Raw genomic sequence first — 12,903 nt, 5'->3', positions numbered from 1 at the left:
ATCAACAATGATTCACCACATTTCAATTCAGATACTTTAATCTTTTCTCAAGCATATGATTCTGTGTCAGGGTAAGGCCACAACCATCTCACCTTGGACAAGTTTTGGCTAAAATAAAGAAGGCATTGTAAGTTAAATAGGTCACACGACTGCCTCTAACCGCTCTTTAAAATGTTCTGAAATGAAGAGAAGGAAAGAAAACAACTTTCTTATGAGCAGTGGGGAGCCTCTCTTATTACATACAATCTCTTTTCTCATATTACTCCAAGGATCGTTAAGCACATGTGAATTTTGTGAAATGCAAGTCTGCTTCCATAGTGTATGAAGCCAAGTACTTTTAAGACTATTGCAAACAGCCTCAGTTGAGTAGCAGTTATGTACATAATAAAGACTATCAATTTTTGGTCCAAATAGCTAATAATCCTGCCATGAAACCAAAGTCACCTTGAAAAATATATATTTTTCTCTTTCCATCTTTCTTTCTCTCCTTCTTTCTTTCTTCCTTTTGTTCTTCCCTTCCTGCCTTTCTCTCAACAACTTAGGCTGAAACAAGCATTATAAACCTGCTGATAATAATAACTTTGGGAACCTACTCATTTCAGAGTTAAGTCTCCATTCTATAGTCATGGGAACTTCTTGGCTGATCTCCCTGAGGTACTGGCTAAGGGAACAGCCCTTGGCCAGCGTCAGGTTGACCACATTAGAGTATTAGTTTTCTACTTCTCCTATAGAGTAATGCAGCCAGCACCACACTCCCCTAAATACACCACAATGGAAAACCATTCACACTGGCAGTACATTTATATCACATTTCCAGTGCCAGATTGCCCTGACTCACCTCCTCCTGTAAAGCAGATTGTATAACCTAGTATAACTGAAAACATGTTATAAGACACCACTCATTTCTCAGTAATTTGCCAGTTTACTGAGCCACTTGTGAACCTGAGCTCATTAACTTTACTTGAAGATGCCCACCTATGCTCTGGATGTAAATGTTTGGTATGGATTAACCAGAATAAAGGTAAGATACAAGTGGATTTTTCCAGGGAAAGTTGTCAGAGAAATTCCCTCTTTCAAATTGTTCTTTGAAATGTGTCAGAAGGGGTGTTAATGAGTAGAAAGAAAACTACCCTCCAAGTCCAAACCCAGCTCTGCTGCTCACTAGTTATGTGACTCTGGAAAAGCAATTCCACCTCTTTGAGCCACAGCTTCCTTTTCTGCACCTTGAAGATAAAAATATCTACCTCACCATGTGGTTGTGGAGATGAAGTGAGGTGATGTAGGTAAGGGCACTACATCAGCCAGAGTGTGCCACAGTGGTCTCAGAACACACTGTGCAGTGGGGGGAGAAAAATAGGTATAATAACTATAAAAATAGGTGCTGAAACAGATACTATGGGGAACAGAGGAGGGCCTAAGAGAGTAAGGTTCGCTGGGGTTGACTGGGGTGGAACAGGGACAGGTGAGCTGGGCTCCTTCCAGTGAGAAAAGGAGGCAGGGAAACTTCAGGGGAAACAACCTGAACAAATGCACACAGGCAGGGGGAGAGGGCGGTACTGGAACACAGGGTGTTTGCAGGGGGAGGTGGGAGATGAGGGGCGAGAGAGGGGCCAGCACTGGGCCAGAAGAGGCTGTGAGCCACACCAAGGAGTCTGAACTTTATCCCCCATGTGAGGGGAAGCCGTGGAATAGAAATATCCAAACAAAACTGTAAAAACCACATTTCTGGCTTACAATTTTTCCCTTGACACTTTAGTTTCTACTTTGGCTGTGCACTCCTGGACAAGAAATCCTTTGACACAGATATTTTGACTGGAAATATATAAAAAGGAATGAGAATGCATTTATTGAATTCCTGCTTTGGGTCAGGCACCGTGCTAAGCCCTTTGAATGTATTATTCAAAACAGAGGAGCAATATAAGTAATCATTTGCCATTCATTTTTTAAAAAATAAAAGGTATAAGGTCTCTGCTTGCATCTTTCTGTTCTTATATTACCGTGATTTTTTTTAAAGATTTATTTATTATGCATACAAGAGCTGGGGTACAGGCCAGAGGTGTGGGGAGAGGATTCACTAGAGACAGAGTGGGGAACAGAACAGGCAGATCTACTGACATACACTGCTGAGGGGAGCAGCGGGTGAGTCAGGAGAGGTCTGCTGCACCATGTGGGTAGCTCCCTGACCGACCGAGGATTCAAACTCATGCTGCAGAGGCTACAGACAGCTATGTAGGTTGTGTCTTAACCCCTTGCGCCACCAGGGAGGCCCACATCACCATAATTTGGGGGCAGTATTTGATATCTCCCCTCAGGTGTAGTCTTTATAGTTTTCCCACCACCAAAACACCCATGATCCATCTCCCCCATCTGTTATGCTTTACCCTCCCCCACATTTTCTGACCCTTCTCCCTCCTCCTTCCCTGCTGTATGCCTCAGAAGAGAATTTTTCATCTTCCAGATACTGCCAAAATTAATCTGTGAAAAATATTTTACCTATTTGGTTTATAAATAAGTCCTATATAAATTATTTCTAAAAATCAGAAAAATAATAGAAATAAACTCAAACATTTTTCAAATTAACATGAACTAGGGTAATTTTTGGTAAATAAAAGCTAGGTTTCATCTGCTAGATTAATTAAAATAGGCATGTTTTCAGAGTTATTAGCATTAGATATAATACAAATATGTAACTTATTCTACGTGGAATTAATTTTTTCCTGAAAAATCTTTATTCTAATAGACATAATCTATGTCAGGATCTGTTCTATTTGTTTTTTCTCACCAGACCAGCTGTGCCCACACCCCATCAGCCTCTATCATCCCGCCACCCTTTACCCAATTCCCTCTGGTAACCACTATCTTCTAATATATTTTAAATATGAGGAAACTAAGACTCAAAAAAGATAAAGTCTCTCATTCAAGGTCAAAGAACTATTGTCAGAGTAGACATTAGATTTACCGATTTATAATGCACTATCTTCCCTATGTTTTAGGATACATGCAACTGAAACTTCAGAGAAAAACAAAAGCATTGATTTGGTTTTCAGTTAAATGAAAATTTGATTTCAATTACTTATAACTATTACATGACATTCTGACATTACTCAGAATTATAAAAATTCTTCCCTTAAGAATTTTACCTCTTGGGCTTCCTTGGTGGCCTAGAGGTTACGTCTCAGCACTATCATGGCAAAGGCCTAAGTTCGATCCCTGGCCAGGGAGCTGACCCACATGTTCAGCAGACCTCTCCTGTCTTGCCCACTGCTCCCCTTAGCAGTGTATTACAGTAGAACTGCTCGTTCTGCTCCCCAATGTCTCTGGTGAATCCTTTCAACCACCCCCTTCTGGCCTACACTCCAGTTTTACATAAAACTAAAATAAAAATAAAAATAAAATCTTTAAAAATAAAAAAATAATTTTATCCCTCAAAAACATATATTTCTTACTCTATAATTATTTTTAAAGTCTTACACATATAGAAATAGCCTAATTCCATATCCATTGACCCCAAAGTCAAGAAGCTAATATTCAACACACATTTTTCATAAAAAATATCAGAAAAATAGTCCTTTTGGAAACTTTATCATAAATGATTCAAAATCTATGACTCCTAATATTCTGATAATGTTGCACAATATTGTCCATAATCTTAAAATTGCTTTAAAATACATAGTTACATAAATCCTTTTATTTAAAGATTTATTTATTTTATGCATACAAGAACTGAGGTACAGTCCAGAAGTGGGGGGGGGGGTGAGAGGATTCACCAGAGACAGAGTGGGTAACAGAACAGGCAGATTTATTGAAATATACTCCTGAGGGGAGCAGTGGGAGAAGCAGGAGAGGTCATGTGGGTCACCTCCATGGCCAGAGGAGCAAACTCTGCTTCAGTGGCTGCATGTAGCTTCATAGTGCTGCATCTTATTAGCCCTTGCACCACCAGGGAGGTCCCATAAATCTTTTTAAAGACTTGCCACAGCCTTATTTCTTCTATACTTACTAAATTTACTTAAGGTCTCCCCTGGTGGGGCAGCGGTTGAGTGCTGGGTTGCAAAGCTGCCCGCAGCCTCTGCAGCACGAGTTTGAACCCCAGCCACCAGTGAGGGTCCCACATGGCACGCAGACCTCTCCTGCTGTGCCCACTGCTCCCCTAAGCAGTGTATTTCGTCTGTCTGCCTATTCTGTTCCCCGCTCTGGTGAATTCTCTCACCCTCCCACGCTTCTGACTGTACCCAGTGCTTGCATAAACAAATAAATAAATCTTTAAAATAAATAAATAAATAAATTTACTTAGCACCAAGATTTGTTTTATCAACAAAGAAAGTCTAATGGCTAATGAATTTTCAAAATACAAAACAAACATTGCCAGACTCCACAAGAAACACAACAAAAATACAGACAATATTTATTCTGTATACATGCACACATGAGTCACACAAATGTAAGCTCATTCACTTACAGTATTATTGTATTATTAGTTCCTTCCTACTGGGGCAAAATAAGGTTGTGCATTTAAAAGAGGCTATGGCAAAAGATGCAAAATAAGAAGAAACAATTAACAACATTAAGCTAACTGTGACTAACTTTTTAATTTTCAGTGCAAATAAAATACATGCACTCAAAATGAGAAACTGAGTTACCAAGTTGCTTTGTAGGTATTTCTTACTTTCTAAAAGAGCTGAGACACAATATATTTAAGTACACTGAAAGGCCCTACAATTGGAAAATACACACACACATAATATACCACAAGAGAGACAGGAAGCCTTATGATCAGTGACTAGGTGGGAGTAAGGTTTCCACAGCTGCTCTGGGTGTTGCCTCTCCCAGTCTCCCTTACCTTGCAGAGAAATGTGGAGATCATCGATGCCCAAGGAAACTTGTTCGTCTTCAGCGGGAAGCCCTGGACTAGCTGCCATGCTTTGAGTCAATGCAGATCATATCATGTCCATCTCAGTTAAAGAAGTGAACTAGAAATAAGAGGAATAAATGCCCATTATTAACTCTGCAGCCCTGCAGTGCTAGTAGACACACATTGCCAGAAAACAACAGTGACCCACAGAAGCTGCCCTGCCAAAGAGCACAGTTTGCTAGTGTTTCCTTGGTTCATGAGGAACAAAGTAACTACGCCTCCTTTTTGAATCATAATCAAGATTTTGCCCTGTGACCTATTCATGCTATTTGGAGTTGCTGGCAAAACTCCAAAAGAGCCAACATTGTGGATTCTATAGTCGTGGTGAAAAAAAAAAAGCTAAGCGATTAGATTCCATAACTTGTCTGGAGGAAGTGGCATTGACATAGATTGATACCTTAGGCCATTGTGTGTATTTTATTATTAACCTTCAACCTGCAAGTATTTTCTTTAAAACTTTTTACTTAATTCCTCTGCTGCTCCTAAGTGTTGCCATTTACTGGAAACAATAAGAGCTGAGCCTACATAACTTGCAAAGTGAAACTAAAAAAAGACATCAAAAACAATGTTTTGAAGGGTTATCTATTAGATGAAATTATTTTCCCAAGAAGCCGTTTTTCTGCCTACACAATTCTTCCTCTATTCCCACTTTGACTCTTTAAGAATCCTTCTGGCTAAGAGTAATTCTTACTCTGTTACTCTTTAAAAGTACTGCCTTTTGAACGTATAGGCCTCCAGTGGGACCCGGGTGACTAACAGTAAAACACTTCTTTGGTACAGATGATTACTTTCTTATCATATAAAACCTAACCAAACATATAAAAATATAAAATGTATTAGAGATCAGATAGAGGGATGGATAATTTTTTATTTTATTTTTATATTCCCCATACAATTGCAACCCCCTGATTTTGACCCCAATCCCTGCATGCACCCCCCCCCCCAAAGTGTGTCTCTGGTTCATAGTTGTTTGTTGATTTTGATTTTTTTCTTTCTTATAGTTATTCTTTTTCCTGATCCCTTATTTAGGTTTTCTAGATTCCTGTTATGAGTGAGACCAGAGGGATGGATAAATTTGCAGATATGTGATCAAACAAGTATAGCTAAAACATTAATGATAGGACCAATGGATGTTCATTGTAAAATATTCTTCAACTTTTCTGTTATTAGAAATGCTTCATAACATAATGTCAGGCACATACTGAAAAATAAACTTGAGGCCATCAGTTAAAGATAATCACATTAAATATCCAATAGATCACTTTTTAAATGTGAAGATTGAAAATCACTGAACAGCTAATGCTAGAATTCCAGACTTAAAAAAATGTTTCATTCATCTTCCCATCTTCCCCACTGCTTATCATCCAAAACCCTTCAATATCTCTCCCATGCATCATAGCTATTAAAGATTTTACCTACCAGATACATTATAATTCTTAATTAATCTATTTTATCCTCTGAGGTAATAGTGTTGCTAACCTGAGTTGAAGCTACTCTAACCAAAAGGAAAAGCTGTCTATTAGTCAAGAGAACCTGTGGAGACTGGTGATTGGAAAAAGGTATCAGCTTTTGATATACTAGGGAACTTTCTAATATATTGTCCTCCGATCTCTATATACCAAAGAATTCTACCACCCCTTCCCATACCCAATGGATCCTGAACCCAAAGTGAAGACAAAGCACTTTTCATGATGACAGAAGAAACTGGGTTCCAGAGTGAATTTATTAAGGCACCCACTATTCCATGCCAGGGATATGAAAGCTGGGTGGAGAGAGTATCACCACTGTACTATGGGAAGTCAGTTGGAAAGAGAAAGACAAATACCATAAGATTTCACTGATGTGGAACGTGAAAGTTCAGACAAAATAAAAACAAATTCACACATCCTGACAACAGAATGGTAGGGGAAGGAGTTGAGGTGAACAGGCCTGGGGTGCTGGGATGTGACTGTATGGAAGTAGCTAGAAACTAGATCTTTAGTGGTGGCTGTGGTGTAGTATATATATTTGTTAAGGTGTAAAGTTGTACTCCTGAACACTACATAAACCAATGGTATATCAATTAAAAATAAAATAGGAATAGTACATATGTTTTAAGCACTTTGCATAAATAACCTCATTTAATCTTTATAAATATACAACTTAGGTACTGTAATTTATCCCCATATTTGAAAAAAAAATCAAACTGGGACATATGACTATCATATATCAATTGTCCAAGAACACATAGATAATAAATGATGGAGCTAAGATTTGAATCCAGGTGGTCTCGGCTTTAGGTTCCAAGCTCTTATTACACACTGGTATTTCATACAGCTAGCTAAAATTTTGCCAGGTTTTATTTATTCTTTCTTTTACTCATTTACTCACAAGAATTTACATGTGCTAGAACCTGTTCTCAAGGAATTCTAAGAACAACAAATGAACACATCTCTAAGAAATGCACGTAGGATGTACTGTGGAAGCAAAGAAGAGGGCAAACCCCACACTAGAACCTGGAGACATGTGCCTTTTGAGAAATATTTAACAAAACAACATTTTTACCACAAATAGTCCCATTAGCATTATTCAGGGAACGCCCTAACTTTAATAAGAGTATCTCTGAAAACCACTCATCACCATTCATTTAATCAAATATAAGGCATCAGGGCCTCCCCGGTGGCACAGTGGGTTGAGAACTGTGCTGTGAAGCTGTCTGCAGCCTCTGCAGCCTGGGTTTGATTCCCAGCTGGCCAGGGAGAAACCCACATGGCACAGCAGACCTCTCCTGCCTGGCCAGCTGCTCCCCTCAGCAGTGTATTTCATCAGTCTGTCTGTTCTGTTACCCGCTCTGTCTCTGGTGAATTCTCTCATGCTCCCGTGTCTCTGACCTGTACCCCAGTTCTTGTATAAATAAATCTTAAAAAAAAACCCAGCAACTTATTTTTAAATATTATATATATATATATATATATATATACACATGGCATCAAAAGTAAAAGAAAGAATTCAGTTATGCCTTATTTATATTAAAAACAGAAACAGAACAGATTGATAATCAGAGAATCAAAAAATGTTCCTGGGCTAGACAGATGTGTGAAATTCACCATATTGTATATTAAAGTATAGGGGGAAAACAGTAGCAGTAAAAAAAAAAAAAGTCTGGACCTCAAAATAATTATTTGTCTGTTTAGTTTCTATTTTTAACCAGTGAAAATTTATTAGCAAACAAGTCAATAAAATTTATTTTTTTTATTTTTTGAAGAATTCCCTAGAGCTTCTAAATATGCCTATCAAAAGTAAAACCAAACTTTAAAGACTAAATCGATCCTAAGTACTAGGTTATTGACCCAAATACGGTCTCAGCACAATCATTTGTCAAAACATGATACAGAGGCCCTGAGTGAGGACAATTTATAACATTTCCAATGATGTTTGATGAGAAACAGCTGGCGTTTCCAGAGAGAATTCACTTTCCCAATAGGACCTATAAAGCTGGAACAGAATACAGTAGAAAAGTTTGAGGACAGAATTGAGAAGTTAAAAGGAGCATGAAAAAGGAAAGCAGGAAGAAGACAAAGGGTGTGGCTAAAAGCAACATGAGTCACAAAGATCTATCAGCCCAAATCCCCAAGGACCATCCTCCCATGTATACTGGACCACCATGGGGAGCTCTAGGGCTGCTTTCTCAGGCAAAAATCACAGTACAGAGAAGCCCCTCCCAGGAGCTCCTCCTTGCTTTACTTTTCCTTTTCAAATAAGAGTTAGATGCAGTTATGTAACAAATCCAGAGTTTAGAATGAAAAGAAGAAACTATTCTTAATAGTGAATAAAGGAACATCTTCAGACCAAGAAACAAAGAAGGATGAACTAATGTGGTAGCATTAAAGATTCTAAGGTCAAGGGGAATCATGTAGAATTAATTTTTAAAATTCATGTAAATTAACATTCATACTTATAAACAACACAAGCTATCTTGGAATAACTGTGGTTTGCTTCTGCAATACAATATATTCTACTATTCTGGTATCTCTAAAACCCCAGAACACTAGTTTCCCTTTTAAAGAAACTTCAACATTAACTTTGCACTATTATCACTATTAAAGGGTTTCTACCTTATCTTCCAGGCTGATCAGAAAATGTACTGTACTAGGATATAGCAAGCACATTCAGGAATTCTCTAACAGAGTGATTTATATGTCAACATTTCCCCCAGGGTACGTCTCTTGTTCTTTTTTCTTCTTTAGCTGTACCCCATTATTTATGGTCCACTTAGGAATTCTGAAGGATCTCCCTTTGGTCAGTTAAATTACAGAGCTTTTCCTAGCAACTGACAGTTATTAACTTCAATCTTACAATCTCACTAAGAAAGTTGGTGATGCACTTTCAGTAAGTTTCTTCATCTTTTCCCCATTAACTTTTCCTAATGCCCTATTGCTTGTCCTTTTATCATCATGTGACAAGAAGCAATAGGTACAAATGCCCACATCAGGTGCTTTTTAAGGTCCATGCTAGTGTGTCCTTTCAGGCACTTAATTTTTCTCACGACCATCGCAAAATGCCAGAACAATCAATCCTAACTATTCACTATACTTTTGGAAAACAAACATGTAGCAATTCTCAGGCGATGATACCACTGGGCTACCTACCTCACGAGGAAGCAATGTCACTCAGCAGCCAATATCAACTTTGCTGCTAACTCACCCACTCAGCTGTGTTAACAGCTTTGGGAGTGAATACAGCCACTCAGCTAGGAGAGCCTTCTACTGGCCTGGACCAAGTCCCAAGAGCTCTGGACTTCAGACTACTACTATTGAATAGGAATGATAATACAAATTTTGGGGGTGGTTATTGGAATCCAGTGAAATTGCCCATGAAACTAAAAACTACAGTAACAACTAACATTTATTGAGTACTTACTATGGTAGATGTACTATAGTATATAAACAGTATTTATTATAATCTGTGAAATGAATTTAAGGAGATTACCCCATTTTTTAAGCAGCAGTAAAAATTAAAAGCTAATCACAAAATTAAAATGAAAAGTGAAAAACTGAAGGGTGAAAACTTCCAAAGCTATAAAACCTGATATATTAAATCAGCACAGATCTAGAAAGCATGATGCAGGATAGCATTTTTAATTATCATCAGCACATTTTATCCTAGAAATTCTGCCCTAGCAACCTCACTCAAATTTTCTAAAGCTCAAAATCCCCCCCAATAAAATTCCCTTCTTTGTTATCATTAAGTCACTTTGTTATCACATAAGTCACTCCATAAAGTCTGGAGATATCATTCAGTTATGATTCCCCAGCCCTCATCCCCCCCACACACACACATGTATTTCTTTACTCCTTTTGTGATCACCTCTGCCCATGATCCCATTACTTTATTCCTAAATAGCGACCAAAGATTTCTGACCTTTCCATTAACTCCAACTTCCCCAGCCCTCTCTTTAAAGAATTCCTAAGGGGGCCACCCCGGTGGCGCAGCGGTTGAGCGCTGGGTTGCGAAGCTGCCTGCGTGCGGCCTCTGGGGCGCCGGTTCGATCCCCGGCTGCTCCCCGGCCACCAGAGGAGGGTCCCACATGGCGCGCAGACCTCTCCTGCCGCCCGCTGCTCCCCTCAGCAGTGTACTTCGGTCCTTCTGCCTGCTCTGCTCCCTGCTCTGGCTCTGGTGAATTCTCTCACCCTCCCGCGCTTCTGACTGTACCCAGTGCTTGTATAAATAAATAATTAAATCTTTAAAAAAAAAAGAAGAAAAACAAGATATTAAAAAAAAAAGAATTCCTAAGAGATTTGGGACTTGGCAGCAAGAGATACCGCAGAAGTTGAGAAGACACAGGCTAAAAATGAATGGAACAGAGTGTGTTGAAGGTCAGGGCTAGATTTTAGACAATTTTATATGGCAAAATTTTAGACAATTCTGCTCAGTAAGATCAGACCCACAGCCCTCCCCACCCTACTTACTCAAAGAGCCTGAGCAGCCAGGCCTAGTTCCCATGTCCCTGGCTCCACCCACAGCTAGGATTTCACAGGATTCTTTTCTGGAAGAAGTAAAAGCCCCTGAAAAAGATCTCTAGTCAATTGCACTTTGGGTTCCTCAACTGAAAGGCCAGTTCTCTGCCAAGTTACCTTATTGTAAAATTCTACTAAGTGGCTTTCTCTTTCCTCACTTTTCAATACAAGTAGACAGTCAAAGATGACAGAACATTCCAAGAATAAAAGATCAAAACAGGAACTAGCAAAAGTAGGAAAGAAAACTTAAAATAACAACTAAAATTGATAGTAACTGAGGCATGAGTTCGATCCCCAGCCAGGGAGCAATCCACATGGCAACCCTCCTGTCTGGCCCGCTGCTCCCCTCAGCAGTGTATTTCAGTAGATCTGCCTGTTCTCCTCCCCACTTTGTCTCTGGTGAATCTTCTCACCCCCGCACCTCTGGCCTATACCCCAGCTCTTGTATGCATATTTTTTTAAAAAAAGTTACAAGCATTATCAACATTTCTTCTATTTTATATGTTCGCATGACAACGAGAGGTATATTTTGAAGCTTTTGTATTGTGTTCTGCTAACAAATTCCACTGGTGTTTTTTTACTCACTGGATTTTTTTTTTTATAATTTTTTTTTTAATAGAGGCATGTTTTTGGTTTTTTATTTATTTATTTGTTTGTTTGTTTGTCTGTCTGTTTGTTTTGTCCACACATGCACTGGGTACAGTCAGAAGCGCGGGAGGGTGAGAGAATTCACCAGAGCCAGAGCGGGGAGCAGAGCAGGCAGAAGGACCGAAGTACACTGCTGAGGGGAGCAGCGGGCGGCAGGAGAGGTCTGCGCGCCATGTGGGACCCTCCTCCGGTGGCCGGGGAGCAGCCGGGGATTGAACCGGCGATTGAACCGGCGCCGCAGAGGCCGCGGGCAGCTTTGCAACCCAGCGCTCTACCGCTGCGCCACCGGGGAGGCCCTACTCACTGGATTTTTAATAGCAAAGCAAAAGATCATATTCTATCGCTCAGATTTCATTTTGGAAAGCCCTTATAAATCAAAGTTAGTTTGAAATATCCACATTTACATACATGCCAAAAGAAGAGGAAAATGCAAGAAAATTACTTTGGCAGGTTAAAATCAGGTTTAACCACAGGTTAACCGCAGGTTAACCACAGCCCTTCTAAACAAGTAGTAGAGTTTGTTTTATCTTCTCCAAAATATAAAGTGAATTTTCCTTCAGTGATGCAAATGGCACTACTGCACAGGAGCTCAGAATGAATTCCCAGCCCCACAGGAATCTGAAAGTTAGCAGGTAGCTTTCCCTCTTCTGATCATAGAAGACTATAGACTTCTCAATAGTGAATTGGGCAGACAGGGTTTTGAGCAGAGGGGAAATAAAATTTACTTACATTTCAAAGTAATTACTGGGATTGAGGGGTAGGGGACAAAACAGGGGATGAATGGAATGAAGAAGCTGGAAGACTCATCAAAAGATTATCATGGACAGAATGGACATTGGAGCTACCCACATGGTACAGCAGACCTCTCCTGTCTCACCTGCTGCTCCCCTCAGCAGTGTACTCAGCAGTGTAAATTGGCCTGCTCTGCTCCCCACTCTGTGTCTGGTGAATCCTGTCACCGCCCCCCATTCCCCACCCCATCACTCCTGGCCTATACCCCCAGTTCTTCTATGAAAAATAAAATATTCCTTAAAAAAAAAGTTTGGCCTAAGCAACTGGAAGGATGGAGAAGCCATGAACTGAGACAGAGAGGTTCCAGGAAGAGCAAGTTTAGAGGCAAAATAGGAATCCAATGTTGAAATGCTGAGTTTCAGACGCATATCAGGCGCCATGGCTTCAGTTCGGATGGAAAACAAAATAAGTGCCTGTTCTCTTCTGACTCTAGGTAGCTTAGGCATACTTTAATTTTTTCTCTGAAGTATATGCTTCCTTCCCCTGGGACATTAAGCTCAGAGCATCACATCAGAACCAAGACCAGGCTAGGCAAGGCAAAAAAAATAGGAACAG

At 39.7% G+C, this 12,903-nt stretch overlaps 1 protein-coding gene across 11 annotated transcripts in view; it reads right to left on the bottom strand.

Moving 5' to 3' along the window:
• The window catches only part of SYNE2 (spectrin repeat containing nuclear envelope protein 2), a 308,736-nt gene that overhangs the window by 245,662 nt on the left and 50,171 nt on the right, over window positions 1–12,903 (bottom strand). For all 11 annotated transcript variants that reach the window (XM_054690979.1, XM_054690990.1, XM_054690998.1 and 8 more), the window contains exon 2: window positions 4,841–4,970. In XM_054690979.1, coding sequence (XP_054546954.1) covers window positions 4,841–4,919 — 79 coding nt within the window. In that variant the 5' untranslated portion in view covers window positions 4,920–4,970. The remainder of the gene's footprint in view (window positions 1–4,840; window positions 4,971–12,903) is intronic.

Source organism: Talpa occidentalis, unplaced genomic scaffold (genome assembly GCF_014898055.3).
Source record: "Talpa occidentalis isolate TD23 unplaced genomic scaffold, MPIMG_talOcc4v2.1 talOcc4.11, whole genome shotgun sequence".
Lineage (NCBI taxonomy): Eukaryota > Metazoa > Chordata > Mammalia > Eulipotyphla > Talpidae > Talpa > Talpa occidentalis.
This window is presented reverse-complemented; position numbering and strand designations above follow the sequence as displayed.